The following is a 13,707-nucleotide window of genomic DNA, read 5'->3' as shown; positions in this document are numbered from 1 at the left end:
TTAAACATTATATTAAAGTTGACTTGACTCAAATAATAAAATAAAATTTACATACAGTATATTGTGTTGTATACCAATCAACTCCCAACTATATATGTGTAAGAAATTAAAACACTTTGGTATTACATCATCATATATCAATTTAATTTAGGGCAAGGCTAAGTTAGGCCTCGATCTCCTAATTAACAAACAAATGAGGTTAGTAATTCAAAAAAATAAATAAATAAATAAATAAAAATCAAAAGAAAGTAACATTTTGGTGCAGCCAAATGGTAGAAAGAGCCAACACGAGAGTGAGATATGGCCATGGTGCTGCTGTAGTGGTCTTGTCGTCCACTCTCCTCGTCATTCTGGGATTCTTGTCTGCAATTGATGAATCTTTGTTTTTCTTGAAATTGATCTCCCACTCATCATAATCTCCAGATTTCTTCTCCCCTGAGAAATTGCAGCAGTAGTAGTAGTTCTTCTCCTGGGCCTCCATGAATAATTCCACAAAGTAAACCCAACAGGTGTGGAGAATAATGGCGATGACCCCCACTAGGGTGCTCACCATTCTCCGCCATGGCCGAGTGAACTTCATCACTCCGATCAACATCTTTCTTGAAAATGCCATGAACTTATTGTCCACCACAATGTTAGCTTCAAATTTTGATACTGGAAAGGTGGGTACGAGGAGGTTTCGGTGGATTCTGACGGTGGTGGAAGGGACCACTTGATGGTACAGTGTCTTCGCTGCCTGTCTGCTCGCGATGAACATCCCGTGCTTCACTTCCACTTTCTCGTAAACCTCGAAGCTCGGGGAATCCGAGAAATCGCCCCCGCCATCCGACAAGAAATTGTTGTTGTTGTCGAATCCCAGGGAGAAGTCGTCGTTGATGTCACTCAAGTTGTTGTGTTGGCTGCTTTCTCCTGCAAATTAAACTAGGTTAGGTTGTCAATAACTACAAACAAAAAACTGGTCTGAAAAGTGTTGGACAGAGGTCTGTTAAAAGGTCAAGTTCAGATCTTTCAATTCGTCTTCGCTACTAGTTAGTTATAGTTTTGATTTTGACATGCATAATAAAAGTTTAATGTGACACTAACAAGTGGTATCAGATTATATGTCAGGGATTTGAATATGGTGGGCTGGGGGGTGCTTGGGGGATAAAAGAAAAAGAGAAGAGAATGGAGGAAATAATATAGTACTTTAGAACATTTCTGTTATACCATGATCCTCATGCCCTTCTCTATTGAAGCCTGAAACATTTTCTATTGGAACTGCCTTGTAGTCCTCCAAAAGTGTCTGCTTAAACATAAACAAAAACCTAAATCAATACAACACATTATTATATATATTATAGCTAGATAGATTGTGACATTGTTATTGGTCAAGGATTGCCAGATTATTATATATTTACCTTTTCAAGGTCTTTGTCGGACATTCCTACCCATCTTAGGTTCTCCACCATTCTATCCGGCTTGAATTCATCTGCGAAATCTGTAATCTCAATGTTCCTGCCGCCGTTCTGGTCTTCTCTCAACTGATCCATGAATCTGAAGTTACCCATGTCTTGAAACTGGCTAGCATTGTGAGGGAGGAGGAAAGAAAAATCATCATCTGCGGCGGCAGTTGGAGCATAGCCGCCGCCTCCACCCCAACCGTCTTGGTTCATCAGATCCTGCGACGCTTGTGCAACCGAAAGGATTTCCTGAACAATGTCCGGGTTGTTGTCGTGGTTAATGAAGCTTGATTGATGATGATGATGGGGCATCATCATCCTCGAATCAACATGGCTAACGACATGGGGGAAATCTTGGACCTCCAGCTGCGGTAACATGAAGCGGTGCTGCAACCTGGCACACTCCAATGCTATATCAACCTGAAACAAATGATATAGTTTAACTATCAGCTTAGACTTTTAGTTGAGATTGAAACACATGCTTTAATTTGTTATCAGATGTATTTTTTTAAAGTCTATAAAAAAGTAATCGGTCCACACACATGAGGGGTGGATGGTAGGTACCTTTGAAGGTGGATAAGGCATGGTTGCATAGTTTGGAAGGGAGGAGGGAGGTGGGGTGTGGAAGCTAAATGCTTCATCTGATAAGTAGTGCATCCATTTATCGTCATTGGTGCTTGGGCCTGCTGCAGCGACATGATGATGAAACGGAGATCCATGGACGGCGGCGGCCGCCATGGATGAGCATGAAGCTGCCGCTGCCGACGGCGGCGCCGCCATTGCGTAGTTAGAGCTCTCCATCTCCTCACACCTTCCCTCAGAGTAAATGTCCATGCTGGATGACCTATCACTCGTCGCACTAACATAATGATCGCCGATTTTAGGACCGGTATTCGTCAAACTCTTCTTGAATACCCGGCAAAGTGCATATGCATCCTGCACATTTCATACATCATATTATTCATTATATTATATCACCAAAAGTCTAAACTGATAGTTAGATTGCACATCTATGTAACATATACATGCATAGTGTGTTTGTTTTTTACCTGCAAGCCGTTTTGAATTTCACATTCCCTTTCATCTAAGCGATATTCATGCATGACCCAATCAGTTCGAGCTCCATGGGGTGCTCTCCCTCTATAATACACTAGGGTTTTCTTCATCCCAACCGACCTCATTTGTGAATTTACTTTCCTATCCTTTCCAGTGGCCTTCCAGTATCCAGCTTTCGTTGCCCGATTAGTCCTTGACCCATTCGGATACTTCCGGTCTCGAGGACTAAAGAAATACCATTCTAAATCTTTGCTAGGCAACAATGACTTCCCTGCAAAATGAAATGGAAAAAACATTAATTAAAGAACATAATATCTTGTAATTATAACAATAATAATAATAATAATATTGTACAGTAAAAGAAAAGGGGGGAATTGAAATGTGATATTTGATGAAAGGAAAAGTGGATGATGATGAGTGTACATAATAGGGAATAGGGAAGGCTTGTGACTTGAAATGGAGTAAAGAGATATAAAGATATATAAATATCTGGAAGCTGACAATGTAATCATGCTCTTTCTTCTTGCTTTTTGACTTGGAGTATCTTGTGTAAGTACACATCTTTTCTAGGCTTCAAATAGGAGATTAAAAGATTGTAGGGACCATCCTGCAAACTTCCTTTATTGCTACAGACACAATGGCTCTGTTTGGCAACGCTAAGCTAGGAGCTTATAGCTTATTTTAAGCTACTAATAAGCTATAAGCTCTGTTTGGTAATGTTTCCAAAATAAGCTCCTAGCTTAAAATAAGAGCTTATTTTGAAACGCTACTTTAGGTAGCGTTTCAAAATAAGCTACTAGCTTCCTAACTTTTTTTCCATCTTTACCCTTATTATTTTAAAGTAATGACATATTTTAACCTTATGAATTAAAATCCTTTCTCTTCTCCTATCCCAATTTTCACGTCAATCCCTTCCTTAGTCTTGTTTCCTGCTAAACAATTATGTTGAAACTTTAGCTTATTATTATTATTATTATTATTATTATTATTATTATTATTATTATTATTATTATTATTATTATTATTAAATTAGCAATATGGCCACATTTGCACTACATAATTATATTCGGAAGAATTCACAATATGATATGATGTTTAATGTGCTTGAGCAGCATCCAGATTACATACCGCCTGATGAACTTCAAGATTCAAGTAGTAATATCTCCATCAACAAAAATTTAAGTCACACCTCTATGGAGATGAAGGAGATTCACAACAATATTGCTACTTCATTATGGGATGCTAGATCATGATCATGCTAATAGTGTTATTTTAAAAAGTGTTTACTTTTTTTTTTGGAAGACGAAATGTTAAATTTTAATATGTAAACAAACTAATTTAAATTTTATGAAGATGTCCTTTTTAGTCTTTTTACATTTATCAGCTTATCAAAAAGCTAATTTTACCAAACACTTTCAATCATAACAGCTAGCTTAACAACTCTTCAATTTTCAGCTCCGAACTTATAGCTTTTCAGCTTTCAGCTCCTTTTCAGCTATCAGCTCCTAGCTTATAGCTTTTCAGCTAGGTTTGCCAAACAGAGCCAATATCAAATCAATTTCTTTTTATTAATATTACTGTATTATTTTGTATTTGTTGGGGACTAAAGCATATGATTTTTGACTGATTAAAGTGTGTTCAAAGTATATGATAACCATGATCAGAATATCTAATCACCACGCGTTCGCATAGAGAATTTAAAATACAAATTATTAATTATAAATTATCCATTCTCCAGTACTCAACAAAACTTTTAAATTTAAAAATAAAGCACATTCAAATGTTCAATAATATGTAAATAATAACTCAGAATAATTATACATGTGTGTGTATATATATAGAAAGAGAAGCACCTTTAGCCATGTTGGTTCCTTAATTGTTTTGGTGTGTATATTTATGCGATTTTTTTTTTACATCAAATCTTATACAACTCGATCCAATTCCGTTTTATTAATAATAATTCCTAAAAAAAAAATAAATAAAGAGTGATGATATCTAATACAAATCATATATAGCTTATTATCTTTAGTAAAAAAAAATCATTTTGTAAAATTGAAACTTTTTTTGGATGAATTGAAGGAGAAATCCCAATTGTGTGCACGGGGTAAAACTGGTTTTGTGACCCTAGCCGGTAAATGATTACAAGCAGGTAAACCAGCTTAGGTTATCCATAACTAATGGGCTCAAATAAATAAGTTAAGGTCAATAGGTTGCTATCACGAGGAGTCGAACTTGTAACCTTATAAATACATGCAGACAATCATATAGTATTAAATAAAAATGAAAAAAGAATAATAAGGGAAGTAAATAAGATATGTATACACAGTAGGTATTTCATATACCTTTCTTGAAACCCACTTCGAATTAATAATATCTTAGGTAGTAGGTCTCTTTCCAATATAATTCTCCAGCCTAGCTATACTAGCTTGTTTTAGACATTAATGCATGGAAGCTTATATCTCAACTAATTTAACGCTTTCATAATTAATCAAAATTAAATTAAAGTATACAGCCGAAAATATTGCTGAGCTTGGTGGAACCTGGAACGTCGTCTATGCATCATTATTCATTTTCTCCATTCCATATATAATCCAAATTAATAATAAAAATAAAAAAATAAAAATAAAAAAGAATGGAATTGAAGAAGATGAAGGTGGGTATATATGTATGGTACTAACCAGGTAAATCCCAGGGTTCACATTTGTAGAGATCAACTTCGGGGATGACCTCCAGCTCGATCTTGCGGCCGTTGATCTTGCGTTTCAGGTAGTAAGCCACCAGCTCTTCGTCGGTGGGGTGAAAGCGGAAGCCGGGGGGCAATGAAACAGGTGCCATTATATTATATTATTGATCTTCTCTAACCTGGAACGGAACTTCTCCTCAATCAATCTTAGTTATTAGTATTTCCGTTGTTAGTCCACACGTACTAAGCTGCCGTTTACCCGACAAAACAAGGGTAACCAACCAGCTTCGTCGTAATAATCCGGCCACCAACAAAACACTGCAACACATACAAAACCCTAAAACAGTCAGAAACTATATATATATTCTGGAAAATTTTGTTAGTTTTTCTTAATATGAGAGAGAGAGGAGAGAGAGACCTTGTGATAGAGGAAGAAGTTCCAAAGAAGGGGAAGGAGATGAGGAGAAAGGGAGTATATATGTATATATGGAGAGGGAGGGGGGGAGGGGATATATGATGAGGAAGTTTTATATATGAGAAGACAAAAAAGAGAAGAAGCCAAAAAGCAAATGAGGGAGGAGGAAGATGAGGGTTGCCCCCACCCACCTTTAGGCACTTTATCTTTTTAATTAAATTTTTCACATCAAAGTTATGCTTTAATAATCTTTCTTCTCAAGCTCTAAATCTTTATTCTCCCTACCCCCATTTTATAATAACTATATCTTATTTTTGGAAAACCCTCACCCTCCCTTTCAAGATACTTGAATTCCACAATTTTTTTATAAATATTTTATGTAAAATAAAAATAAAACTAAAGATTATATATGTCCAAAAAAATATAATAATTATAGGATATACAACTAATTCTAAACCCCCAAGTTCCCATCCCTTTACTGTGCATTTAATGTGAACAAGCTGTTATCTTGGTAACTACCACAAGGATAAAAGTTCAACCCCGCGGGAGCAGCCTAGCTATTAATATTGGTTTGAGTCGATCAACTATGTACAACCAAAATTAGTTTACCTCTTTATTGTTATTTACCAACTAAAATTATAAGGTAGGATTTATCTCGTACAAACTATTAGCTATATGTTACAGATTTCCTCATCACTCTAAAAATATATCTACTATCTACTATACTAATAAGAGTCAAAGAGAGTTAGGCCTATAATGAGTAGAAAAAATGGCGGTCACAGATTTTAATCAAATGAATGGCTCAGATTGATTAAAAGATTTATCAGATTTAAATTTTACACTAAAATTTCCTAAAATACCCACACACCGTTACTAATTCCATTAAAATTTTAAGAATTGTCGTTAGTTCACCATTAACTTACTCATTGATTTCAATAAAAAAAGATCTTAGGTTCTAAACTTCTAACCTCATCCCAATCAAAGTTGGCATAATTAGTACTCTATTTTACTCTTATTAAATTATATAAATAATAAGTTAGTATTTACAACAAAAAATAATACATATGCATTTTTTTAATTTAGAATTATGTGTCCACAATGTCTTTATTCAAAAAAAAAATTATTCATTATCAATAAATTAAATAAGATAAATAATTTTATTAGTTATATTGTCTTTATTTTTCTTCAATATAAAAATTCTTTATATTCAAATTTATTAATTGATTATATTCGCTACATTGTCTTTACAATGTCTTTATTCAGTGAAAAACAAATTATTAATTATCAATAAATTAATTAAAATAAATATTTTCATTAGTTATATTGTCTTTATTTTTCTCAAATGTAAAAATTTTTACATTCAAATTCATCAATTGATTATATTCATTACATTATCTATTATCTTTTTTGTGCACTATTTTTCTAATTAAATATCAAAGTTATAACATAAAATAATGCTATATATTTATTTACCAAGTATTTTATTAATACCATGAAAAAATTAAAAAATATAATTAATAAAGCCAACCATATTAACTACTTGAGAGATTTTGTGACAAAGAGAGTATTCAAATCACACAACAAATTGAAGTGAGAACTACCTCGCAATGTCCTTGTTTGACAATCAGCAGTTAGCGGTTAGCATTAGCGGATTATACTAGCGGATTTGACCAGCGAATTTATTTAATTATTAACATTGGGTAGAAAAAATGACCGCCAAATTATTAAATCAAATGAATGGTTCATATTGTTCAGGTTTTAATTTTTTTCTTTTAAGATTTTCTAATTTATCCTTAATTATATGATTATCCATTTAACTTTTCCGTTAATTCACCGTTAGTCTAATTCTAATATTAAAGTCTAATATAGAATTATAACTACACCATTAATCTAATTCTAATATTAAAGTCTTAATAGAACTTAACCACAAATCCTAATGTCGGAATCTCCTCAAACAATATTAGTATATATTTAATATTTTATGCCCTAATTTTTATTTGTTCTCCCTTATGTCTTGTATTTGGTTTCAACCATACCTATACAATTATTTTATTGACAATTATAATCAATATTGACTATATTATATTGCATTTGTAAACTTAGAATTACCTATTTAACCCGCACGGGCTTAGCTCAATGGTTTAGTGGGTAGTATTTGGGAGAAGAGACCAAGGTTTGAACCTCGGCGGCGGCAATGCGGGAATTATGTCCAAAGTGGGCAGATTCCTTGTGCGTATCAGCATTTGGCCCTGTTTGCTGAACCATTGAGTCACCGTGATTTACAACTTCCCACAATGCTCTGTTTGCTGAACCATTGAGTCACCGTGATTTACAACTTCCCACAATGCTCTGTCGGGTCGGAGTGTGGGGGGCCCTTGGGATTGGGGACTCAACCTTTGGGAGAAGAATTACCTTTTTAAATACGCAAATTCAACCTTCAATTATCTATGCATGAACAATTTCAATATAATTTTGCCTTAATATACTTTAAAGTACTTATTTAAAAAAAAAATATTGGGCATTATCCCAATCGCGCAATGCGCGTAAAAAACTAGTATTACTTATATCTACCATGATTGGAGTTTTGAGTGTTTGTTCTGGATAGGGAGAGTACAATGAAAAAACAAAAAGACCAAAAAAAAAAAAACAAAAACAAAAACAAAAAAAAACCCATTGACTCACTACTTATACACTTTATAACGGGAAAATTTACAAAGTATTATCATAAAAATTAGAAAAGTTAGATGAAATCAAGCCACGCTAATCATTGGGTTCCTGATGAAAATTCGTAAAAAAGAATCAAAACTCTTCTTCCCCATTATAAATAAGCTCCCTTTTTCACCAAAATATCCTCCGGAATTCAAGTAACCTATGAAAAGACACACAAATAAAATCGGAAAAATCAAAGTATTGCACAAAACTAATGTGTGTTTGGTTCGCACATAGGAATCGGAATCAGAATGGGTATCAAATACTTGGTAATGGTAATGGGTTTTGGTGAAAGTATTTAACATGTTTGGTAGTAGGGTGGAATGGGAATGGTTACTATTAGTAGTGTTTGAGAATGAACAAGGGAATGAAACCCTTATTGTATTTGGGTATGAGTTTTTCAATTGATGGGTATTCGAAACCCATAGTAGTGTTCTAAAAATCCATCAACCAAACAACAACAATCACTTTCATACACATTCCTATGTGCAAAACCAACCAACCAAACACACCCTAAGTAGTCTTCTCAGTTTGTTGAGTTTTTTCCTTGAGTTTTGCAGGTACATGTAAGAATAAAAAGGGAGAGAGATAATGTGTGTCATAGATTCTCATTTGAAAGTATTAATTATTATTTAGTTTTTCAGTATATAATTTGTATTATTATCATTGTTATTAGTTTATATAAAACCACCAATCTGGTGAGAATTTTGACAGATCCTTCTTGTTTTGTTCATTGAAAATATATGAATTTATTTACAAACTTGAAACAAGGCACCAATAGATAAATTTTATTCATTAAATCTAAATTAATTAATATAAAAAAAATAAATCATAAATAATTTTAGATCATAGTGTCATTAATTAAATTGGATATAAAAATGAAAAGAAAAATGTTCAAACTAGTCACCGAACTACAGGTGTAAATGCAATTAGATCATCCAACTAAAAAATTATAATTAGGTCTCTAAAATATCCAAAATTTTGCAATTCAACTAAAAATTGACTTGTTCCTCTGGTTATGGCTAACCTGACAGTCATCCTATTCAGAATTAGAGTCCGTTTGGAAAACAGGAAAATAACTTTTGAAAAATATTTTTCAGGAAATGACTCATTTTTCGAAAAATATTTTCATTTCCCATGTTTGGTTACATTCTGGAAAATATAAGAATGGATGGAAACTGAGGAATCGAAGGCAACGATGGCAGCGGAGACAACCACATTTTTAGTGTTTTGCGGAAAATGACTTACGCCAAAATTTGGTGTAAGTTATTTTTCGTAAAAATGCCTACATTTTTCTCAATCAGCGAAAAATATTTTTTTGTTGATTGAATTTTCTTATTGTATCCAAACTCTGAACACTCGAAAAACATTTTTCAGAAGTCATTTTCTGAATTTCCAAACGGACCTTTATTTTCAAAATCACTCCCCCCCTCCCCCCTCGTAACGTATGTGTATATGCGAAGCTTCTTGGAACATCTGGGTTACTAACATCCATTGTACGAAACAAAATATTGTGGCAGACCTTCTTGCTAATCATGCACTCCATGATTGGAATGAGTTTGAGAAGCTGCCTTTAGACATCAAAAGAGTTGTCCAGGATGATAGCTTGGGTGCACGTGAACCAGAAAGTTTCCTATGAGAAGACATTGATTACCATTGGGATACACCTCTAGTATATATATTAGGAATTGGTACAAATTACAACCTAATCTCATATGAACCTATGAAATTGTACGTTCAAAACAGTATACCTACAATTTACATCCACATACAAATCTAATAAGAACCAATAATGTTAGGCTCTTAACTGCAACACAAAAATGTTGGCGTAATTATTTTTTTAAAATGAATGGTACATATTATTTTGATTTTAGTATTTTTTTAAAAATTCTTTATTTACCCTCTAATATATTATTTTCTTCCCTAAATAACCCTGAATTTCGTTAGTATAAACTTAATAACAGAATATTCCATTAGCTATTTATTATATATTATTAACTTACTCATTAATTACTATAAGAAAGGTCTTAGGTTCAAACCTCATCCCAAGCAGAGTTGGCATAATTGTTGAACATATACTACGAATATGTTAAAATATATTTTTAAAAATAAATACAATATAAAATTTAACATAAACTTTGGTCAAATAATTAGCCCGATTAAATACATAGCATTCAAAAAAATACATAGCATTCAAAGTTGAGTATCAAAGATTATAAATCATGAACTTTGAAAATCATTTTCTTGCATTTAAAAAAAAAAAACAATTAGGTTAAGTTTTTTTTTTCGTTTAATTAATCTTCTTTTGATTATGTAGAACAAAACTCAATATTTCAATTATCCTTTTGCATTATTGGAAAAATTTAGGTCATTATAGTATTAATATATTTTGTATGTATTTTATAACGGTATAATTGTACATTATTTTACAAATATTACACTATTTATTATCGGACAAAATTGTTCTTACACCATTGTCAGACATGCGCAACCTAACTACAACATTGTTGATCATGAATACCGATTACATTTGGACTCTAAAACGATAGGACTACTTTCCAAAGAATTTACAATGTTGCATCCCATTGACTCCAATTGAACAAGTTGTTTTAAAAGTCATGGAGCGAAATTAACACGCCCCCTATAGTCATAGAACCAAAAGTATAATTTACTCATTTGTTAAATTAATAATAGTCTATGCGTCGCACGAAACATTTACTAGTGTTATTAATAAAATATAATTTTCATATTTAAAATTTATGACCAAATTAGTACATGTTTTTGGCACATAATTATTTAATTCCTAAATTAGATATATTTCCTGAAATAACCATGTGATGTTTTTATATTAATTTTTAAATAGTAAAGTATTGTTATTAGTAGTAAAATATGATATAGATATGAGAAATAAGGAAATTCGATGCTTGGGAGTTATCCTTTGTGGGAATCAAAGGTTGCTTATTCCACGTGGAGATACCTGATTTGATGCATGCATGACCGTCCTACGTACGTCAGGATCTCTTAATGTGTTGCCCTACGTTAACCAACCTTGTGAGGAATTAATAACTGTTGTGTAACGAGAATTGGCGGCTTTCTTAACTGCCAATCTGCACCAAATGTTCCTTTCACATGCTAATTCAATTCCCACGCCGATCAACCGACAATTCATCGCCGAGTATCTACTTTATTTATTCATCTTTGCTGCTTTTCTTACCCCCAGTTTTGAGTTCGAACGAAACCAAACCTGTCATTTTCTATTTAATACAAGAGTTTAAAATTGTTTGATACAATTGAAAAGACAAAAAAATCTAAACATATATATTTTTGGGAAAATAGCATGTTTTATTACAAAAATATCAATCCCTTTTTTTGAGCCTATATTTTTCTCAATTTGTATTTTAAGATGGATAGTCAAGATATTTTCATATTTCTCACGCCAATCATTATTCTCATAAGATCTCATTCATTATACATATACGGGCAAGTTGGTCCGGTGAGAACCATGCTTCCCATGAGAACCGCGAACATGCAACAACTAATAGGTGCAATGACTTATACGATATGATGCATTGCACGATTACATATTAGTGATTGTACTATTTAATTTGTTGTTACGCGCTGCGTGCGAGCACTTTAAGTTTGAAATATTTATCAAAATATCATTGCTTTTTTTTCCCCTTATTTTATAGCTCTTTGATCAAAACAGATTGACAGTTAGATTATTTAATATACAGTTATTACTGGAAAGCAGTTCTCATTTGATCATTCTCACACACACACACGGGTAGGTTAAAATGAGAATAATGCGTTGTATAAAAATGTGAAATAATACCATTCATAATGTATCTTATGGCTGAAAAAATCATGAAAATTGAGAAAAATATAGTAACATTTTCACAGTTATTATTACATTGCATTATGTAAAATTTTAGAATGCACCAACTAATATGTGGCAATTCCTTCATAATTTGTAAAAGAGTACTCAAATTTGATACATCATAATATATTAGTAAATGCACCGTAAAAATTTGCCCAGTACATCATAGTAATTTCAAAAACGCATTATGATTTTTTTTTTCATTTTTTCTTTATTTTTTAAGCTAATTTTATCAACTCAAATGGATGAATGCGTTTATTCATTCTTATATATATATATATATATATATATATATATATATATATTGAAATGGTGCTCGATTTCTTATGAAAGCAAAAATGAAGAAATAAAAGCATTAATGAATGTATATATAGGATCGGAGCATGAAAGAAGCCATGTTAGTAGATTAGGTTGAATTGAAGTCTTGAAAGATACATGAAGCTAGGGTGGTGGATTGGGACAGATTAACTGACAGATCGAAATCGGCGAGGAAAAAGAAAAGAAAAGAAAAGCAGTAAATATAGGGGCAGTCACGATGGGGCCTACTTTTGCCACGTGATATAAAGTGCCAAGGTGGCATGGATAGGTGGGACAGGATCAAGTCTCTACCTAGGCTTGCAGTCTTTAATTTCTCAATATAATATATGATCCCTTCTATCTCACTGTATATATACTTGATGTATAGTATACGTATAATATACGTACATATATTTATAATATAATATAATTTAGATGCCAAAATTCTTCCTCCTCTTTTCCTTTTCATCAATCAATCTTTTTGTGCTTTTCCCTTTTCTTGGGTTCTCCTTAATCTTATTATATACGTACATATACTTAATGTTTTCAAGTTCAATTCATTCTTAGTTTCACCAATCATGATTCATAAAACATTTCGTGGTTGATTTTGTATGAGATCGTCTTACATGCATGAAATTATATCGATACGTGTAATTTTTTTAGAGATAGCTGATCTTATATATGTGGGACGATGTCTAAAGGAGTTTATATAAAATCTCATAACTTTCTACTTTACTAGTTCAAAATTCATTATATTGCCCGATGTATCAGATAATTAAGCTAATTGTATGTTTTAATAATATTGAGAATACTCAAATACTCAATCAACCCAAATTAATTTAAGCGATTCATATAAGATCTCATTATGAAAGTTTAAATTATTATTAGTTCAAAATTAATTTTCTCACATAATAGATAAATTAGTCGTCTCGACAGTATTGAAAGGATTTTTACACACTAAAAATAAATGAATTGCACCGAATAATTATTTGATTTTTTTTTTCTTTTGTGATTCTCAAATCTAATAATTTTAAATTGAATGGGCATTCAAAACATGAAAAGAGATTGCAAAATCATAGAGATATTAAAGTAGTCTCACTATTCACACACATTTTGAATATAATTATACAATCTTCAATTCATTCCCAATTCTTTAAAATCACTAATGATTGCATTGGATTAAACAATTGAAATGGGAAAACTCGAAGAAACAATCAGAAGGTCCAAAAAG

The 13,707-nt window shown here is 32.3% G+C and overlaps 1 protein-coding gene across 2 annotated transcripts; it reads right to left on the bottom strand.

The window, feature by feature from the left end:
- Nucleotides 1-93: 93 nt before the first annotated feature.
- Nucleotides 94-5,662, bottom strand: LOC109172734 (NAC domain-containing protein 86). Of its 2 annotated transcripts, XM_019321973.1 has the most exons (7): nt 5,597-5,662; nt 5,174-5,496; nt 2,489-2,766; nt 2,004-2,375; nt 1,398-1,859; nt 1,206-1,282; nt 94-911 (listed from the first exon to the last, which is right to left on the bottom strand). In XM_019321973.1, exons 2-7 carry the CDS (start codon nt 5,328-5,330, stop codon nt 239-241), a joined length of 2,019 nt encoding a protein of 672 aa, XP_019177518.1. In that variant the 5' UTR covers nt 5,331-5,496; nt 5,597-5,662; the 3' UTR covers nt 94-238. The 2 variants fall into 2 exon arrangements, with proteins under 2 accessions (XP_019177518.1, XP_019177519.1); XM_019321974.1 differs by lacking the exon at nt 5,597-5,662 and having other exon boundaries at nt 94-909; nt 1,207-1,282; nt 5,174-5,579.
- Nucleotides 5,663-13,707: the final 8,045 nt, after the last annotated feature.

Source organism: Ipomoea nil, unplaced genomic scaffold (assembly GCF_001879475.1).
Source record: "Ipomoea nil cultivar Tokyo-kokei standard unplaced genomic scaffold, Asagao_1.1 scaffold0418, whole genome shotgun sequence".
NCBI lineage: Eukaryota > Viridiplantae > Streptophyta > Magnoliopsida > Solanales > Convolvulaceae > Ipomoea > Ipomoea nil.
Note: the sequence above shows the minus strand (reverse complement) of the source record. Positions and strands in the feature narration are given on the sequence as shown.